General features: G+C 42.6%; 3 protein-coding genes across 3 annotated transcripts; all 3 read left to right on the forward strand.

The window, feature by feature from the left end:
* Positions 1-11,308: 11,308 nt before the first annotated feature.
* On the forward strand, positions 11,309-12,277 carry CG34436 (uncharacterized protein). The gene is made up of 3 exons (NM_001104484.2): positions 11,309-11,498; positions 11,559-11,604; positions 11,661-12,277. The coding sequence occupies exons 1-3, from the start codon at positions 11,315-11,317 to the stop codon at positions 12,241-12,243; spliced, it is 813 nt and encodes a 270-aa protein (NP_001097954.1). The 5' UTR covers positions 11,309-11,314; the 3' UTR covers positions 12,244-12,277.
* Positions 12,278-12,447: 170 nt separating this feature from the next.
* On the forward strand, positions 12,448-13,454 carry CG34437 (uncharacterized protein). The gene is made up of 3 exons (NM_001104485.1): positions 12,448-12,659; positions 12,730-12,775; positions 12,837-13,454. The coding sequence occupies exons 1-3, from the start codon at positions 12,479-12,481 to the stop codon at positions 13,408-13,410; spliced, it is 801 nt and encodes a 266-aa protein (NP_001097955.1). The 5' UTR covers positions 12,448-12,478; the 3' UTR covers positions 13,411-13,454.
* A 6,612-nt stretch (positions 13,455-20,066) lies between these two features.
* Positions 20,067-21,385, forward strand: Mst98Ca (Male-specific RNA 98Ca). The gene has a single exon (NM_080160.3). It carries the CDS (start codon positions 20,188-20,190, stop codon positions 21,190-21,192), a length of 1,005 nt encoding a protein of 334 aa, NP_524899.1. The 5' UTR covers positions 20,067-20,187; the 3' UTR covers positions 21,193-21,385.
* Position 21,386: the final 1 nt, after the last annotated feature.

A 21,386-nucleotide genomic window follows, 5' to 3' on the forward strand; every position in this document is an offset into this window, starting at 1 on the left:
TTGATAAAATCAATGCATTTTTATGCGGACAATGGCAAAACAACAAAAAAACATCAACTACAATAACGAATAATGGAAAAGCGCTTTCCATGTAATGTGCTCTCCGCGGTAGCAACAAGAGAAAAGCAGATCAGTGCGGCTGAAAAATTCGTGGAAGAGGGGGGCAAATTGTGGGTGGGCTGGGTTGTTGTACAGCGACGACGAAAAAATTACCATTTAAAAAAAATGCCGAAAATTGTTGCTGTTGCATTTTGTACGCATCATTGGGGCCCAATGGAGTGTGCACACACTGATACAAAATGTCGGCGTGTCGTCCTCTCCTTGTGTGTGTTTGTGTAAAAGCGTGTGTGTGTGTGTGTTCGCAGGGCCATAAAACAAAAAGTTTGCAAAAGCTCAATTCGCATCGTCTTCGATTTGTATTTTGTTTGTGAATTGCCAATTGTTCGATTCTTGGAGAAAACGTGCCGCGGCCTCTAAGTAAATCAAAAGGTTTTTCCTCCCCACAACAAGGCACACACGAAGTCTTGCACATACACTCTCTCACGGTCTAATAAACGGAAACGGAAATGCGCGCATGCAACTTTTGCTGTCTGCCAAAAGCGCTAAAGAAAAACTCGCTGCAACTTTTCTGCACCGCCAAACAAGTCACATAAATTGCAAGCATTCGCAGGCTGGGCATTTAAAACTCTTACTATTGCCAGTAAACACGGAAAACAATTGATGTGCAATAAAAATATAAGTACAGCTTAACAATATTAGTAGTATTTTATTAACACTGGATGAATATCGAATGAAATGGAAGTGAAACCATTAATTTTACTTTATATCTATAATATTTATATAGCTTGTTTTTAGAACATTTTTTCTCAGTGAACCCTGTTGGAATAGCAAATTCCTTGAGAGAACGAAGGCTAAAAGGGCAGCAGTATTGATTAAGTCGGCCGCGATGGCAATCCCTTAAGATTCTAATTTATATCAGCGGCAAAACTTATTTCCTATTTCCGCGCGCGCGCCTCTGAAAATGTCGTACGTGATTCAATTATAAAATGCGGTCTCTCAAATCGTTGCAAAATTTATGTATTTCATTTTATTTTCCCACATCGGACATTCCGAGGCCTGCGGGTGCGGGTGTAAGGGCGTGCATGTGTGTGTGTGCGACGGGCACATGTGGCCCCATTTTAATGGACCTGCCTCGTAAAATGCCACAAAAAGTGTCACAAATTTATGCGCGCCCATTCATAAATGGCCGCAAAATGTTCAACAAATGTGCCTCAGGCGACAGGTCTTTAAGAGAGCAAAAGAGGCAGGACTATGTGCAGAGAAAGGGATAGATAATGAGATGCTTGATGTGCACTCTTACACTTATGGCAAATCGATAAAAAAAAAACTTAATAAAATAACAGTAGTAATACTATCTGTCCGTAGATATATGTTTTAAAATAACTTTTGCATTTAGTAAACCATTATATAAAGCTTATAGTTCTTCCCCTGTGCACTCTTGATCCGACCTCATCTCAACTGAAGTGCACCTGCCTTCGAATTGGCAAATTAATTATGCAGTATTCGATTGGATCTCGAAGGAAAGCCGCTTGTGGTATGGGCATTGTTTTAGCCCAACTGCATTGGCGGCTAATTGAGCAATTGGCGCTGCGGTGCCGCAGCTAAGATGCCTATCAATTTGGGCCCTAAATTGCTGATTAACCTCAGAGTCTCGTTGATAATGCCTTGCGGTTGATGGCATCACTCTCACGGGAGGTCCTTGGCTGATCCGCAGGATATAGTGGCGTGTTTTTATGAAAATGTTAGCCTGACGCAAGAAGTGACAGGCGGTTCGCATTTCCCTGACATTTGTTTGTACTGCCATCAGTCACGCTGGCACAAAAGTCATAAATCGCGATGCGTGGATTATGCAATTTTCATGTTTGCATTCGCCGGGAGAAAAACTACCGAGTCCAAAAGGATGTGGCACGCGCTGCCGCTGACAACAATGCGTTCTGCAGTTAGAAGAAGCGACGCTGCTCCAACAGGAGCAATAAAATTACACAAAAAAAAAGTGAGGAATGCTAAATGCATTTTTGGATAGTGGAAATAAGGATGCGTATGCGCTTTTGACAACAAACGGGAGCTGCCACAATGGTAAGGAATATGGCAACAGGAAGCGCTTCAGCCAAAAAGGAAGCTTAAGCAGCAAGGATGCGAAGCAGCAGCGGCAGCGGAAGCCATCAAACAATGACGCGAAAATGCAATTCCATGTGCGAATCTGCCACACGATGTCAGGCGAAACAGACACAAAGCATTATGGTTAATGGTAAAAAATACACAAACCGAGCGGCACGCCAAAAAACCATCTCCTGGTATTTTACATAAATATAAAATATTGCAAGGATACGGCTGCTTATGTATGTCCATTTATCTTAACCAATATTCGAAGGAATTCGCACGTTCAAAATACGTATTCTGGGAAATATCTGGCTAGATAAATATAAATAGAGTATCTAAGTTGATTTTGTAACTCGAGCTTCCTGCCTTTGCGCTCATCCAGTCAAAATTAATAAGTTACCACGATGCAGCTGACAAAATCCACAAAAGCCACTTGATAACTCGCTGACTCTTGCTCCATCTGCTACCCAAATGCAGCGTAAAGCCAACAAAAAGTCTTATTAAAAAACCCCAGGCATTCCCCAGAGCACACACACACACACACCTACTTGTTCCGAACTCATCCGCGGAAAATTGCTAATCATAATGAACGCACCGTCAAAAGCTTTTGGCCGTGTGATCCCCCGGCAGGGTTGCGTTCAAGTATATGAGTATATCCAAAGGGGGTTGGTAAAACCAGCAGCGCATTTTCAACGCAAATCAAGCGCTGAAAAGTGCACAGCCAAAGTTCCAGATGAAAAGCGAATGGCGGCGGGGTTATTGTGGGCGCTTTTCCTCGTGGGGTGGAAAATCAAATTTCAGTGCTCAGTGCAAGCAAAGAGGTTGCCTCGCAGGCGACGACCGGCCAACCAACTGCCATGTGTGAAAATTTTTAATACATCAACTCAAAGGCGGGTCGCAACGCAACCCGACAGACAGCCCCATTCTTCTGCGCCCACTTACCGTGGCATCGCCATACCAAAAGTTGCCCCCAGCAAGCACACCGAAATGAAATGCATAAATAAAGCTCACGCGGAGTCTGGTCAGGACACGGATAGTGTCTCAGTGGTACACTCCCAAAAAAAAGAGTGAGTAAAGTCAAAACGCACTCTTAATTCAGATTTGAGGAGGATCTAAAGACAAGTCTATGGATATGCAACACTATATTTTCAATTAGTTTTGCATACTCCTATCAAAGAAACCCGTACACTTTAAGTTCTTATTATTATTATTATAAAATTATTCTCAAATGTATCTGTTGAGTTTTGCAACTTTTATGTAATTTTCTTAGTGTACGTCGCGCTCTCACCACTTTTTCGGCAGAGTCAAAGGCTGCCGCTGCCACATAATCATGGCCATGAAAGCCGAGTCTTCACTGTGGGAGACGGCAGCCTGGTGGTGCCGGGGATCAGAGGATTCGAGGGGCTCCATGGCTACGGGTTCTCTGTGTGCACTCGCCAAATAGGCGTGCGAAACTCAAAGGCAACAACGAGTGCAGCAACCAAAACAATTTAAATATAAATAATTCGGTTACTCGTGTTCATGCTCATTGTGCGGCCTCTTCCTGTTGCTGCTGCTGTCATTATTGTTGTTGCTGCTGCTGCTGCGGCTGTTGTTGCAACTGCTGCAGACTCATGCATTATAAAGTGTCTGGGGCAATCATTTGATGCCCGGCCATGTCAGTGAGTTTTTGGCCAGCGCAGGACTTTCAGACTGGCAGTGGTCGCAGTGCCCAATGCGCGGGACTACTTGCTTCTGCTTTCCGGCCACACAACTAAATAATTTAGTTGCACAAAGGCAGGGATTGGGGCCAAAAACCAGATGCTACTGACCATCTGCGGCTGACCATTGGCCCGACCAACAGACCGCCCACCCGTCGACAATTTGGTGCAGGCAGCAGGCTCATGTAAATGTTAAAAACAAAACGTTAATAAGCACACAGAGACCAGAACTCAACCGAATTCTCAGTAAATGAAACCAGTGAACAAACAAATAAACGAGGATTTCGTTTTTGTTCGGCAAATAAGGGAATTACGCCTGCAAGGGAACAGCATATTTTCCACGCATAAAAAACAGCTACGAAAAATTTGGAATAGTATTATATATCAGAGTAAAAAAGTAAAAAAAATTTTAAATACAGTAGTGCGGATTACTTACAACCGTTTTTATGACTTGAATGGTAAAGAATATTTTACAAATTGTATATGATTATCAATGACTATCAATGACACTCCAATTAAGTGCGGTGTGCTAATTATAAACGGCTCGATGTAAATAGTAATTGCAATTGAATCAAATCGCTTGGGGCACGTTCCCTTGATGTCTAGTCATGTTCAAGAAGATCTAGCAACCTCAATCTCTTGCTTGAGCAAGTATCAAAAGGTTATACGATTGACTAATTTGCAGCTCCTTCGCCATTTTGGTTTGCCCTGTGACAGCTAATTGAAATTTAATTTGATCTCATCGGCGAGAGTAAGTGCCATGCCATTTTTGTTTATTATTAATTTGCATTTTGATTGAAATTCTGACACTGTCAATGGACTGACAGCTTCGCTCGACATGTGAAATAAACAAAATTACATTCGCCATCTCCTTGAGATGCCAGAAACCGACAAATGATGGACGCTCCGGGCGATTTGGTTGAGCATTATCATTTGGCAAGCCCTTTTTAAATAAAAATATTTTGCCAAGAGCTGATAGCTGATTGTCGGCTGTTGTCATTGGCATTGTTGCCTTCGCCCCAAAACCCAAGAGCAATAAATTGTTTGCAATAATTGATTAATGAAGGCGTGGTTGGACGCCCAGTTTTCCGCACTTTCCCCCAAAACCTGCCGTCCGATTTTCCTTATCATTGGCAGTCGACTCTTGCCACTGACAGGGGGAAAACTTTTGCCATTTAGTTTGGTTGGCAGCAGCCTTCGCGTATATAATTAACATGGCAGTCAAGTGGAAACTGCGAGGCGGGAAAACTGGAAAACTTGGCGGCCCCCAAAAACGCCGCAGGCGCATTGCGTTTTGTGTTGTGCCGCGCTGAGCTAATTTAAATTAATTGAATATGCTTTGATAGCATTTCAATTAACTTTTGTGCCGGCACACGGCCTTGTGCCACATTTTTCCCCCACTTTCCCTCATTTCCCCTTTCTCCTTTTATTTTTTTCCTTTTTTTTGCATGAATTTCAATGCATTTCAAGTGAGCCTGGCCCGTATCTATCCGTGAGTCTACGAATGCCTCTCAGCCATTTCAGCCATGCAATATAAATGAGACGCGCTCCGTCATGACATGTCCAAACCATTTGGAAACCCAACCCTTTTGGCCCCTGGTCATCATCCGTCGCTCCATGTGCGGCATTTTGCATAATAAGTGACGCACATGGAGAAACCATCACTTCAAATGAATGCAAAACTAATTGGTAAAAAAAATACTACAACATATTTAAAAAAACAGATAACTATACCTTTCTCTTTAACTAGCATTTTCAATTTTAATGTATTATTATAAACTTAACATTATTTTTTCTCTGTGCATGGAACAGCCGCCCTAGACATTCGCTACTCAGCTCATTCCATTTGGCGAGCCAACTAAATCACCAGAAATCAGTTATAAATTCGTTGGCCGTTGGGTCCTGGCTCTGGTTCTGAGCACTGCTTTCCAGTCCTCGTCCTGATTCCGATGCGGTGTGCTGCAGGACATTAGATATACAGATACATATGCATAATTCCCTTAACCAGCAGGCTTGGCGCTGATAACGTTGCGACTGCCAACATTCACTTCGTGATCTGTGAGTGTGTGCGCCCTTTAATTATTCAAGTAAAACATCATTCTGGCCATGGTCAAATCGCAAGCAGGCAAAGGACTGCAAATACACCAGGTTTCGGAAAAGGACGAAAAGTCAACAGATATTCTGCACGGAGAAAATTAATAACAATTTTCCCATCAAACAAATGAAAGCATTAATATAAAATTATTATTGTAGTATCACCGAATTGCTTAGTTCTGTATATCAGGAGGGGGTCACACATTTTAACTAGAATAAATGAGATTCTTCGATGGAAAACAACATCTAGGAAGCTCACTCATTAGTGACTTTAAAGTGAAAGCCAATAAGGCAACGGCCTGTTCAGCTCTTCCAAGTCTTAACAACCTACATAATTACGCATAATGCGCACATCAAACACCAATTAAGGGGCATTACAAATAATAACGCGTCCGCAGGAAATCAACGCAGTAGTCATCTCCTGCAAGTGCTGATGGATATAGAAAAAACCCAATTTGATTGATAACACCAGAGACCAAGACCAGCAGCAGATTTACCTAGTGGTTGTTGGTGTTTTGTTGCTGTTCCCGGTGGTGATGTTGGCCACTCTGTCAAGTGCCAATTAAACTAAAGCATCAGCAACAGGAGGACGCAGGACATTCAGCGTATGGCGGGGAGGGCCGATAAAAGTGCCAGATATTTTTTTCACGACTTGCGGGCGAACAAGTTTTTTGCCGCCACTTTTTCCCGAACTAATGACACACGGCCCGGCCGTGACCGCGTTGACGTTGATAGGCCACAACAATTTTCATTGGACAGCCATTTACAATAAACGTCAGCAGAGGCCTAGCTAGGCGAAAAGAAAAAAACCGAGAGTCTGTAAGTCAGCAGGAGCCGATGCTTAGAATACCCTATCTAACTATAAGATATTAAAAACTTAAGATGTCGACTTCATATCAAATTAGTTTTCAAAGAAAGTGTGGGAACTGTTTTATACCATTGGTAATAATCTTAAATATATTTGTAGCAACGTTTGAGTGTGTACTTCCAGTACTTCATGCTACCCCTTGGCAGGGCATAAAAAGTCGCTGTAGTTTAGGGCGAAAATCAAACGGCCATTGAGTGGCGGGACAGATCTGCCTGTGCCGTTTGATAAGCGCTAATGAATGGTTTTCTTATACGCTCCATTGGGCCGAAGCCGATGCCGTGGCTCCGTGGCCGTGGTGAAGAAAATCCGGGAAGGGTGGCGGTTAAAAGCCCAATGAAGTGGGGCGATGGATCCGTATGGGGTGGTGGGGTGGTAAATCGCTGGACACGGCCACTTGTCGCGGTTTTGGGCAATTTAAGCGGCGGTTGCCGTTGTCATTGTCACGACGTCGAATGCGGTTGCCACTGACGCAAATGTTTGGCTTTGAGGCAATTAACGAGGCCAGAAAACGAGGGGTGGAGAATGAAAAAAAGCACAGCACGGTACAAAAGTGAGGCGGTTCGATGCATTTTTCTTCATTTTTTGTTGTTGTTGCAGCTCTATTTTCCGGCTTGTAATAAAATGGCAAACGTATGCCGAGGCAATCAATAAACCCCTCCATCGCTCCCCAAAAAAAAGCATGCTGTGGGTTTTTTAAGAGCTCAACGCAAAAAACCACAACGTTGCAAGGACATGCTGCAAAGGGAGCGAACGGAGAAGGCTGGACGACCGACCAACAAGCGACTTAATACTGGCCAACTTGATGAAGATACAAGACAGATGGATAACGGCAGGTGAGCCGGGCATACAAATAAGACAATTTTTCCTCCATTCTCCTTTCACCTTGCTGCAAGAGATTGGGGACAACTACTGCCAGCAGGACTGCAAAAGGACAAAACTTTTAAACAAGATTCGGCACTCGATACAGACACACAAACATGCACTCACTCTCACAATGGCCAAACAGACTCGGGGACTCAGCCTCTTTTGTGCTTGGCCATAGTCCAATACAAATCGTTACCAATTTTCAGCCGGTTCGGTGGGCGGGCACAGCGAGCGGGGGGCGTGGTCGGTGGCAGGCCATAAGCAATGGTCAACTATATGGACAAACAGGAGGCGCACACCTTTCATTTATTGTTCGTGTCCGCTCTCCTTCTCTCGCTCGGTTCCTTTCTGAGCTGGTGGCGTATACGTAACGTGGGGTATGTTCATATGGAAGAGCGTACACGGTAAGAATTTCGTACAAATATATAAACATATTTTATCAGGTAAGAAAATACTTAATTGTATGATCTAAGCAAATAGAATAACCCAGTAAAGATATCTTTATATTTTTTTTAGATTAGGCAATTATCAGAGATGATAATAATATCGAATTGATTTTCCTCAATGTGTGGTTACCAATTGCAGGTGGTGGTGCTGTGGTGCTGCTACCGGTGGAGTGGTTCAGCTGGTGGTGCATCGGCTTTATGTTGTGTATATGTCTGGCCGAGGTCTTTACGTTGGCTTGATTGGATTTGCCGATGCAAATGAAGAATCCAATTTTTAAAGTTTGTTTTTCGTTATCGTTACGTTTCTTGTTAGTGGTGGAAAACCTCCGACCGGTGTCTCCGCATTTTCCTTCCCGCTTTTCCAGTTTCTCATGCAGCTCACGACACAGGTTCTTGGACACTCTCCTGCTCTTAACTGCCGGACATTTTTTATGCTCGTCGACCACGTTTGTTTTATACGTTTCGGGATAACAATTTCTTTTTTGTTTTGCCATTTTATACTCCTTTTCGTCCCGTCTTGTTGGCCGCATCAGCGAACAGGACTCTCGGCCTGACACAAAGCGTCAGGAGGACGAGCCAACAATAACCAGGGACAATTCAAACAAACCGACAAGGGAGGCACCAAAAATTTGTTTGCTGCACATGGCAAAAAACAGGAATATAAAAAAAAAAAAAAACCAATGGGGAATAGGGAATGAAAATTTGGAAAAGAAAAGTTTTTGCTTTTTGGTTTGGCACGCCATTTGTTTGTGTCCCGATGCCTTGTGCCTTGCCACAAAATCGAATTTTCACTTTTAAACAATTGACGTTACCACATACGGATACACCTGCATGTGTGCCACTGGCTTCGTTTTTGTTTTTTATTTTTTTGCATTGTGATCAACTTTTTGCGTTCGTTTATTTTACTTTTCTCATTTCATGCCTTTCAATTTGTTGTTTACTCTTTGTTTTTGCCATGGTCAGCTTAATTCAGCTCGGCCAAGTGCCTCTCATCGCTGCCATTGGCTTTTGTGTGCAGTTTATTTGGCAAATAAATTTACCAACTATTTTGTTAAACTGGCGAGGCGGCAGGTGGGGATTTCAGGAATCGGTTTCTGTTTTCGAGGGGCGTAAAAAATCGAGAGCGAAAAGTTGTATTTTAATTATCGGCGGTGGACAAATTGTGTTTGCATTTCAAACACAACACGATACGTGTCAAATCGAGTTGGACACCGTGTTATAAGCACATCCGATCATCTGTAATAATCAATTAAGCCGCAGGCGATGCCAAAATGCGAAATGCCGAATCTAACGAAAACATGACAGTTGCAATTTGTTTATTCGCAATTATTAGAATTAACAATGCATCGATGATTGATGCGAAATTAGCGCTGTGCAAACATTAACGGCACGCAGTCATGGCAACGCGATATTCGAGTACGCTAAACAGCAATTAGTACGAATGAAATTTGATAGCTCAATAGTTGGCAGTCGAGCTTATTAAATAATTAAGCACCGATTGCCGGCAATTTATCACAAATGAGTTGTACGCCAAACTGGGGGGAAAAAAAAGACCACTCTTCCCTGCAACCGACCCATCATCATCCCATCGTATAAATCTCTGGAAATACGATCCCTTGACAGGCAGCTACAATTACATCCGACAATCGCCCGAGTATCGATAAATTAATCAACATCCAGAAGTGTTTTGCCCCTCTAACTACCAGCTGCCATTAAATCGCCCGTTGCTATTTTAAGAAGCATTTCGAATTTCTTTTCCTGGCCAACACGGTCTGCTATTAATGTTTTACTGGCCAATGGCATGGTCAGCGGCACAGAAAATTAGCCCAAAACGCATATGCCATAAATCCTGAACCCGGACTGAGAGCCAGACAACCGCTCAAACTATGAAACGAAACTTTATTGACCCACAAATAACGTGCAGATAATTACAAAAACAAAGGCAACTGCCCCCAGGAAAACAAATGTGTCCGTTGTGGGGGATGGAAAAAATAGAGAAAATGTACAGCAAAATACAGTACAATAGAACTCGACTTGGAAATATCCAATAAATATAAGTATAGGTATTAAGATAAGTATTAGTATAAGTAGATAAGTAAGTACTATTTAGATTTTGAATATAATAAACACGTTTTTAAGTGTGCTTTTAAGTTTGCATGTACTAATGATCCTGAAACCCCGAGTGACTTGAACATATAGCCAGTCAGACCAACGCACCCTTGATTTCCGAGGGTATAGGGTGTGGAAAAAAAGCAAAATACCATGGCAAAGTGGAAAAACTACTTACAAGTATGTTAACATGCGCAATTGTTGCCGTTGTCCAGCTCCAGACCTCCGGGCAAACTCGAGCCAAGATGGAGGAGCAGCAGCAGAAGCAACAATGCCACGGAAATCTTTTCTTTTCCGGCCACAGTTTTCCCGCACCACCAGTGCGCCACTGTGGGTTTTTCCCAAAGATGCTCAAGTTTATTTGTTGTGGTCATGGCAGAAAGTAATCCAAAAGATAAAATACAATAAAATAAAGGGCCAAGGCGGTGAGTTATGTCCGAACTTGTTGTTGGCCTGCATTGAGCAGTGGGCAGGTCGGATAGACAATACAATACCTTAAAGCAACCCATACCCCCATGTGTTGTCGTCCGTCGAGCCAGTGTGCATAATTTATATGGCGAGCTTCACATGTTTTTGGCTAAATTATTTCCCTGACTCCAAAGCACGTGCTGCTCCACGGTCTCCACCGGACCCACCGGACCCACCGGCCTTCGGGTCAACCGTTTGGGCCATAAATTTAGACGCCTGCCCTGCGACACGCTCTATGACATTATTGAACTTGAAAGGGATGCGGCTGGGCAGCAAAACAATAAGCGGAAAGCGGAAGACTAGGTGCAGTATCAGAGGCCAAGACACACAAAAGCCACTGAATTGACCTTGTAAACTCCGGTTAACTGAAAAATTGTGTGCATGTGTGCTATTTGTGCTACTACAGCTTACCATTGAACCAAAGATACTTAAGAAACGAAATTTTATTACTTAGAATATTTATTTCGTATATTAATGGCTATAATTATGGGAATTTCTTGGGAAATTTCGCTCGAAAATATTATCAAATAAGTCAGTCGCATGGCCTGTGGTACTGAACAAATCTCACAAGTATTTCAGTTGCTTGGCAGCCGTCAGTCGGAATAATGAATTTCGCATCTTGTCTTGCTGTGTTATCATGGATGCTGGCTAATCAGGGATCGGCACAGCTTCTTGACCAGAACTGTGCCGAAGTTTCACGTCTTTCTAATGATATAATATTTAGTAGACCGTGGATGGCACTGGTCTTATTGCCCAATAAAACCTGCAGTGGCGCCCTGATTCACAAATGTTTGTATATAAATGTAGATGAAATTTAATATTTTATTACAATTTAGAATACCATTTTAGACTTTGTGATAACATCAGCAAGCTGTGTTTTCAATCAAGAGAGAGCGTAAGTTCATTTTAATTTTATACTTTTATCATACATAAGCTCTTTCCCTTCAACAGCATCGTCCGCTTGGGGCAGTTGAGCATTAAACAAGAGCATATTGTTAGTTATAGCAGTGATGATTACCATGTGCAAAGTGCCTACATTCATAGGTTCTATGAGAAAAGCAATTTCGAGCATGACATAGCTTTGCTGGAACTTCAGAACGATGTGCTCTACAAGGCCCACATACGTCCAATTTGCCTTTGGTTAGACAAATCTGATATCGACACACAAATGTTTAAAAGATATGAAACATTCCGCTGGGGCATAGATGAGAAGTACATATTGCCTGCGGCCAAGACAAGCAAAATAAAACACATCAGCCAAGTCAAGTGCGAAAATGCCTTCAAATTGTATCCGCAGAATTCGCATATCTGTGCTGGCTATAAGAACAAAAGCAAGTGCGTGGAAACAGGAAGTCCCTTGTTTAAAAAGATACGCTATTACACAAAAATTCGTTACACTCTATTCGGAATTCAGAGTTATGGCGAATCGAGGACGTGTTTATATACCGATGTGACGAAATACATTGACTGGATTATGGGAGTCATTCAAAATGTTAATGTGATAGTGTCGAATGGGGAAAATAGCTACGCTTAAGATTCTTTAATAAACTGATTCAAAATGCAATGACATACATAACGTTTTAGTGGCACATTTATGGTAGCGTGTTTTAGAATTTACATAAATCGAAAGCGAAGGCAATCTGCATTTCGAGAACAATACAACATTACTGATAAGCTTTGACTTTCCGTCTCTATGTTTGTACATTAGATTGTACATACATTGTACACTGAGATTGCTTCAGTGCTTACGAATCAGTTCGTTTGTTAAGATGACTGCGGGATCATTGTGTTTTCTGTTCACTTTGGTGCTAGCACATCAAGGATCGGCCTATTTCTTAGACTTCGAATGCGTTAACCACAAGCCGCATCAGGATGTTTTTAAAGAAACACCTTGGATGGCATTTATTGCATCTCCCACAAAAAACTGTAGCGGAACGCTTATCAATAAACGTTTGTACACTGCGTGAATTTTCAAAAAAAAAACAAAAAAAAAACATATTAAGGGTGTCCTTTGTTTCAGAATATGTCATAACAACTGCTAGTTGCGTTTTCGATCAAAGCGAAAGGTAAGCAAGTGGAAACCTCGAAAAGCAGCCCAATTATACTAAGCCCAAATACCTTCTGCAGCACCGTTTTTTTGGGAAGGTTTGACAATATACCACAAAATCGAAATAGATACGTCAAGCATTCCGTCCAAAGCGTCTACACTCACAAACTGTATAATAAACAGACTTTCGAGCACGATATAGCTCTACTCTTGTTAGATGATCCTGTGACTTTTAAAATGAGCATACAGCCAATATGCATTTGGTTGGGTGAGATAACCAACTTGAACCATTTGGAATCCAACCGATGGGGCTTATCCGAAAAAATGATTTTCCAAAGAATCAACACCGTTAAAATTCTGAAAATTAAAAAGTGCCGCGATTCATTTGGAATAACTCTGAAAAAATCGCAGATATGCGCTGGCTTTCAAAACGGTAACATCTGTACGGAGACAGGAAGTTCGTTGGTTAAGCAGATACATTACTCGGGTAAACTTTGGAACACATTAATCGGAATTCAGAGCTATGGCGTTTCGGAAAGGTGTATATATAATAAAATCGCACACTATATTGACTGGATTGTGGGAGTCGTGCTGAATGTAGATGTTATACTCCTCAATTCTAGCGATTCTGGAAGCGATCCTAGACTAGATTAGTAAACTATTTGTAATCCATATAATATCATAGATATACCTACCGCTTTTGTACAAGTTTTATGGCTGAAATTATATAGCGTATTTTTAAGCATCACCTTGGCACATTTTATGAGACAAGCGAGCACATACTTTTGGGCCAGCAGGCAATCTTATTGCCTTTAAGGCCAAAACTGCTGCTGCCTTGTTGCTATTTTTGCTACTTATGTTGTTGTGGCTGCAATTGCTTTGGGACCATTTAGCATTTTTCAAGTAACCACATGGGGCTAAGACCGACAGCGGATAGGGCACGAACCTTAATAGCCACAAAGAGGTGGCAAACGGAGATGCCGGTCGGTGCTGAAGTATTACGAAACTCTAAACAGGCGCAAAAGTTTCGCCAAAGAAAATGCTCTTAATTTGATTTCTTCAACGCCCCTGGAGTGCAGTATTGCGGGCAGGCGTCTAAATGTGCGTGTATTTTATAAATATATATCCCTACACATAGAACGGTATATAAAGCAGGGCCCGACTTAGGGCAGACAAGGTCTCATAAAAAGGCTTGGGCACAAAAGTTTTTAATAAAGTTTTTACACCCTAGCTACGAGCATAAAGGCGGCCAGTAAACCAGGGGGGTTGGGTAAAATGGAAATAATTGAGGCAATTTGTTACGCAGGAAATAAAGGTAAGGGCACCGGTACGGGCGATGCAAGCTTGGTTTCCCCATCTTCATCCTCCTGCCAGATGTAAAGCCTTGAAATAACCAAATAATCGCTCTGATCCTGCCCACAAAGATGTCAACTTTCTACGTGGAACTTCTTGAACCAGCAACGCTGGCGATGCTTGAAGTTTCGAGGTCGCAAAGTGCGCGCACATAGCAATATGCAGCGTTCCCACTGCAGTTTGAATTTCATTTCAAAACAATTTGTAACAGTCTCCTCCATATCTTTTATATAGACACACTCGCACGCAGGCTCGCGGCAATCGAAGTTTGGTTTGGCAGCTAAGCAAATTTGTTGCAAGTCTGCCATTGCCACTGCCGCGTCAGCAGTGCAAGGATACGCCTCCTGAATTCTGCATCCTGCATCCCATTCGATCAGATCCGCTTACGATGCACTGTAGAAAAAGTGCAAAGCAAAAATATAAATAATAATTGCAATTACTATTTAGTAACTTATGTGGCACTTGTAGATCAACAAGAAGTTCTTGGCCAATTGAACTGCACTTTGTAATAATGTTCCTTTTTCATTTCAAGAATTCAAGAAATTTTCTTTGAGTGTACTATGCGTGTGCATGTCAATAGTTTTGCGCGTTCGCTGACGCTCCTCGCTGCCTTTTTCTTTTTGATGAATTGACAGGCAATGCTATTTGTCAGCAGTCAATGTGTTTGTTACATTTTATTGCCAGCTGGTTGCTGCTGATGTAGCTGATGTTGCTGCTGTTGCTACTGTTGCCGCTACTGTTGCTGCTGCTGATGCTGATGTTGCTGCTGTTGCTGTTGCTGCTGCATTGTTAATGTCAGGCGTTAGGGCATACGCTAAACATGGGGAGCAAGTTATTTGTCTGCATTTTATATGCAATTTCTCTATGCATCTCGCCGTTCGACAGACGGCCTGACAGGACAAAAGGACGAAAAGGACGACCAGGCGAACTGGAAGCGGCAACACCAGCAAATTGTGTTGTATTGTACTCGCATGCATCCGACAGTCGACAGCTGAGAGGCGATGGCTGTAACTACAGCAATAGCTTCTTCGATTTGCATGGTCGCTGTTTGAAATAGATTACGCATCCGGCGTGCCAATTGCCCCTTGAACTTTGAGCAGCAGGTCAGCGCTCAAAGGGTACGTACCGCCTTTCATTGATTGAATGCAATCAAAGCTTTATTAATATTTCTCGATTTCCGTAGCCTGGCAAGTCTGTTGCCCCTTGCAACGATTTTATTAAAATTCATTGCAAGCAAGCAGCTCAGATTGGGTGGAATTCAATGAGGTAAGTCCCCTGCTGAATCCGTTTCCTTGATACAAGCCTATCTTAATTTAATCCAAACAATTTTCACCCCTTCCGTCGGACGCTGATTTCTTTTCATCTCAAAGCTTCAGGATTTGGATGGAAGTTAATATTTAGCTGCAAATGAAATATCATTTGGCACAACTCAACTAACGCCAATCCTTTGAACCCTTAATGCAATTCTGCCTCCATCCCTTTCACGTAAAAGTTCACCAATCTTTTTATAAAACTGCATAGAAGAAAATAATTTCCTTGTATAGGAACTTCTGAAAAAGCGGCATAAACAGCTTAAAGGTCACTGGGCGTGGAAAATTCAACATGCACACCCAATACACCTGCTGACGTCAGTATAGTCGCCCCCAAAAATAGCTGAGAAATCAGCGACTGTCTGGTTTCGCATGTGGTTTCCGGTTAAAATGTTTTTTTTTTCGCATTACTGTTGCGTTTTATAAATAAGTGCATGTCAACATAAATTAAAATACTCCCGGTTGATTAATAATGCACAAGGAAATGTCACAAAGAAATATGATTGTACTACGGCTCCCTCAGAGAAATTCCTCTACTACTTCAGCAGCTCACTCAGAAAGGACCTGAACCAATCAGCATCAAGGCAAATGTAACAAGGCTTCTAAAAAAGACCAAAGCCGAGACTTGAACACTCTTAAAATTGATTAACAAATTTTGTTGTCTGATTTTTACATATTGGCAAAAGGATTAAGTAACTTAAGAATCTAGAAAATCTTTCTTAAATATTATTTTGGAAAGTATATATTATTTAACGAAACCAATAACCATTCGTAGATAAGAATTATGTTTCTATTATCTGTACAGAATTCAGTGCATTAAAATTGCATCCACACCTTATATAACCAAGTTGCAACCAATAAATTGGTTGTATTGCAATACTCTATATACCCCCTATTGTAAGTGTATGGAAATATTTTATGCCGGCACAAAAATAAAGTCATTAAAATTGTAAATATGTATACAAGTGGTGGCCAAAGAGGAGTTTACGGGGGAAAGCGGAATGGGGCAGCCATCCTGTGTGCGTGCAAGAAATGGAAATGCGGTTAATTTCCGTAAAGTATGCAATAATTTCTGGCACTGAGCATAAGCAAGTGCACCCAGTGTGCGTGTGTGTGTATGCACATGCGAATGTATGTGTGCAAGTGCGAGTGCTGCAACACAAAAGGCAAAGAGTAAAATAACTGCCACGCCCTCCCGCCCCCTGCAAGTAAATCTCTTTGGCAGTCTGCGAAGACGGAACTAACGAACAAACGGACATTCATCAATATAAATCAACCGGCGGCCACAGAGCAGGCCCACTAGCAAGGATTTCCAGGGTATGTCCTTCTGCTTCGTGATAAGGGGCTCTACTGATATACATATTCAAAAAAAATAGTGTTTGGAATAGAAAAGTTACAACCTTTCTTAAGCAGTAATCTCTAAGTATAAAAAATATTTTTTATAAAACTGTAGAGCTATATTTTAGACAATATAGAAACTTTTCAGTCGATATGCCAACCCACCAATGCAAAAGGATGAGGCCGCCCCAATGGAATAAATAAAAACATTTTTTGTGTAAAAATGGCTGCCAACTGGTTGGCAAGCGGGGTCATCGAAGGAATGGTGGAGACGGGAGGGGCAAGGCGGCTGTAAAAATGTTGGGCAAAGAAATATTTTCACAATTTTATTTATTTTTACTTATTCGGCAAATGGCAAGCGGACGGCTTCGGCCGGACCATGGATTTGGGAGCTCGGTCCTTGGTCCTGCATGTCCTTGCAGCTGCTGCTGTTGCCACAGTAGCATTTTCGTTTCATTATGTTCCGCGTGCCTAAAGGATTGCCATATATATTTGAATTTTATTTTTATTTTCTTGTTTGCCACTGACTGAATCGTTTGCATGTTGCAAGGGAACGGCGCTGCAAATGCCTTTCCCCCCCTTCCCGTGCACATCGGCATGCTTTACAATACACAGAATCGTTGAGGCCACGCATTTTGACTTCGGTATTTGCGGCTTTTTATGTAATTCATGGTCATTCCCCATATGCATATGCCGGCAAATTTACTGCCTGGTCAAAAAAAAAAGTCCACAACTTATATTCACGGATTTTGGCAGAGACAAGCCTTCTCGAAAATTACGTAATTTATGCGATTTTTCATACAGTTTCCCACTGAGATGATGAAAGTTAAGCAAACATCAAAGTAGAAATAATCGTGAAAAAAATATTTTACCTGCAGCTATGAATTTTAATATACTGTTCATGTTTTTTATTTGTCCCAAAGAATACCTACTCATACCTACTTTTATTACACTTTTAAAAGTCGTACATTTAACATCAATTTTGAGAGTATAAATATATATTACCAATTATTCAAGTTAAAAAAAATGCTACTTCTTATTTCTCAGTGTATTTGAATGGCATTGCGTTTTATTTGTCATTTCCGGTTTGTGCCGGAAGTTAAAATTATTGAAATCAAACGGAAATGCATCGAAGCAAATGCGTAAAAAAGCGGGAGCCGAAAAATATGATTAACCCATTTAAAATTATGGCAAATATTTGAATTGATTCTCAGACCTTATTAAAAGTGTTATGTCATTAAATTTCTCATTTAACTTGTATGTATATTTATGTATATAAATGGAGTTAAGATTTCGAACCGCTAATAATTTAAAATACAATAATATTATTCACGTCTGCGCTTCAGTAGGTTAAGTCCCGACTCCGATAGAACAACGATCCATCAGCGTATATGTCTGTGAATATATATATGCTGTGCGCAGCCCATAAATAAATATATAAATTTAAATAAAGGCCGCCGCAATACCCGCACACTCACAGTTTGTTTGTCAATAAATCAGAATACTTATCAACGTCAAAGTACCGCAAAGAATGTGAGCAAACAATAAGAACTAAATGTGTGTGTGTTTCAGGAGGTCCATCAGTTTATTGGGAACTATTAAAGTTATTTATGAAAATAAATGGAATACCTACAACTTAAAAATAAAACCTTTCATTGAGCTACAAACATTTCTACACAGTGCCTAAATTATTCGACAAATGCGCCTCTATCTTGACTCCAGCAGGCATTGTGGGTGCCAATTTATGGGCAATCTGTGCTTATTTTCCCATTTCCCAGCCCAACATTGTTTTGGGCCTAGTCCCGAACTAAGTCCGCTAATTGCGCCGCCTTAGCCGGGCCATCTCGACCGGGTTTCGGGGAAGGCCCCGTCCATAATTATGCGAAATGTGCGCCATTTCTTCGGACTGTTGCCTGTTATTGTTTGCATTATTAGCTGACAATTTCGGTGGCACTGTGATGCCAAGTGGTGGGTCTGTGATTAGGCCGGCTCTTTGGGCTCTGGAAATTGTGGGATTAGCAGGCGCTTTGTCTGTGGCTAGAATCTTGGTCGGGCACCATCAGCCTGTCGCTCGATAAGCGCTCCAGGGCAACTCGAGTCCAAGAAGTTGATGTTTTTCTTGCATGATTACGACCATAAGCCAACGGCGTGTTATTGCAGGCCAAAGAAGTGGACGGTTTTCTTGGGAAACGCCCGAGTTCAAATCGATTGAACCAATGTTGCTCTTTAAATTGGTTTAATTTAGACATTTATTGTATCTCAACTTCCTGGAAGCAACTTGATTAAATTTCCTAATTTAAATAACCGGAACTATTGGACAGCAACTAATTCTGAAGAGCAAAGGCCATCTAAAATATCGCTTGATTTCTTAGCTATCACTAATGTGACTATCAATTCGAGGAAATGAAATTTTGTAGAATTAATAAAAGTCGTGTGTTATTAAGAAAATATTAAAACGTATTATATTTATTGTTTGAATACCAGAACGTTTCTTATTCCGAGCACATATTGTAGCGTTTGCCCCTCGCTTTTGGCATTTAAAATGGAGCAAATATTTTAGAATTCACCTGAATCGCATGCAAAAGCCTTTGTCAACATCAATGGTCCGCTGTGACCACGCTCTTTGTTGTAGTTTTTTGTGAATGCGCAATTGTTCAGTGTCGTCATGGCTGTGGCATGCACAAAGCGCCGATTGCAACGCCCATCCATCCACCCAGCAACCCCCCCCCCCCCCCACCTACTAAAGCTTTCAGGATATGCCATCCAACTACCAACTACCATACCGACCAAAACGCTTTTTTTTCGGCGCTGACATGTCCAGGCACTGGGGCAAAAACAAACCCATATATGTATATTCAATAGGCCGGGCGCTGCCAGAGTGTTTTCCGACGTTTTTCTGTAATTCGTTGTAGGTTTTTTCCAAGTTGGCTTTCGGCCGGTCCGAAAAAAGCGGCCTGCCTACATAAAGGCGCTAGCATATTAAAGGCTTAAACCCACTCAACGGCAGATGCCATATTGTTGAAATATATGCAGATACGTCGCGCATACGTCATGTGAAGATGGAATCCGGTTTGCAAAATGCATTCCATTCAAGCAGCGTTCTGTGATTTTTCATTGCAATCGGTTAAGCAATCGAATCCACCAGATTTATGTATTGTAAGCATATATTTCCATTCAAAGCTCAAAGCGATTTTCACCTTACCTGCACAACAAAAACACTACACTAGGGTGTGATCGTAGAGCTCGGTTTTTCAAATTTCGATCGAAGTGGGCCTGGATTATTGTGCAATGCTGTCGTCCTACTGTTATATCTCATTCAGTTTCCTGTTTCGCTCCGAATAACTTCCAAATTGAACAGTAAAAATTTGTAACAAAAATAAAGTATAATATTTTTCTAGAAATTTTATTTTGGAAAACTTAAGTCGAAAACATGTGCTCTCCGTGCGGTCCTTGTAGTCCATGCGATCCCTGCTGCGGTCCCTTCGAGTGCTCACCCAAGTGCTATAATGCCGCCCAATTGGAGGCCTTGCCACAATGTGCTCCACGTATTCCACCTCCCTTCCCCAAATGCATCACCGTGCAGCAACCACCACGCATGATCTGCAAGAAACGCGTGGTGTTCACGGAGAAGATTGTGCCGGAGCCAATGGTGGTTAACCGATGCAGACAGATTACCATTCCAAAGGTCGTTGATGCCACGCGGGTGATCAAGGTGCCCAAGCTGATTTGGGTGTCGCAGATGGTGCGAGAACCCAGAGTAATCTACTACCCCTCGATGATCCCCGATCCCTATGTGGTGTGCTATCCCAAGCGCGTCTGCGAACCCCGGGAGGTGTGTCAGTCGATCCTGTGCCAGCCGAAGCCACAGACCATCGACATTCCGCCGCCAAGGGAGTACTGCTGCTATCCAAATGGACCCATCAACTACAAGCCCAGTGCAGCGTGCCCACCCTGCCCCATTGGACCATGTGCTCCTGGAGGACCCTGCTGTCCGCTGCCCTGCTTCTCCACAAACCAGTATCCCGTTGCCGAGGGTAGGTGCGGACCCTGTGGACCTTGCGGTCCAGGATGCGGACCCTGCGGTCCGCGATGTGGTCCCTGCGGACCCGGCCCGTGCGGACCCTGTGGGCCGAGATGCGGTCCGGGTGGACCGTGCGCCGTGCCCAATTGCGGGCCCTGCGGCCTCACAATGCCGTCGGGTCCGTTTGTCCCGGCTCCGTGTGGACCCTGTGCTCCATGCGGGCCATGTGGACCGCTCGGCAATAGTCCTTGCGGTCCTTGCGGACCCTGCGGACCCTGTTCGCCCCCGTGTCCGTACGAGTCACCCGAGTGCGGCCCCTGCTACCCGTGCGCCCCAACTCCCTGGAATACCCACTGCGGCCCAGTTGGTCCTTGCGGTCCTCAAGTGCCTTGTGGACCCAGCGGCCCCTGTTAACATCATCGTTGTGCTGCCTGGATTGTTGTCAGAAACCGGTGCCCAGTGGACCAACTTGTCTATCACCAATACAGATTGCCATAGTGTATTCTCGCCGTTCTGCTCAAACACCACCAAAAAAGTCTACAGTTCTCTATACTTTGTCAACGCATGGACGACTCATTGGCTGTAAATAAAAATCGGATTTATGCATA

Source organism: Drosophila melanogaster, chromosome 3R (genome assembly GCF_000001215.4).
Source record: "Drosophila melanogaster chromosome 3R".
In the NCBI taxonomy this organism is placed as follows: domain Eukaryota; kingdom Metazoa; phylum Arthropoda; class Insecta; order Diptera; family Drosophilidae; genus Drosophila; species Drosophila melanogaster.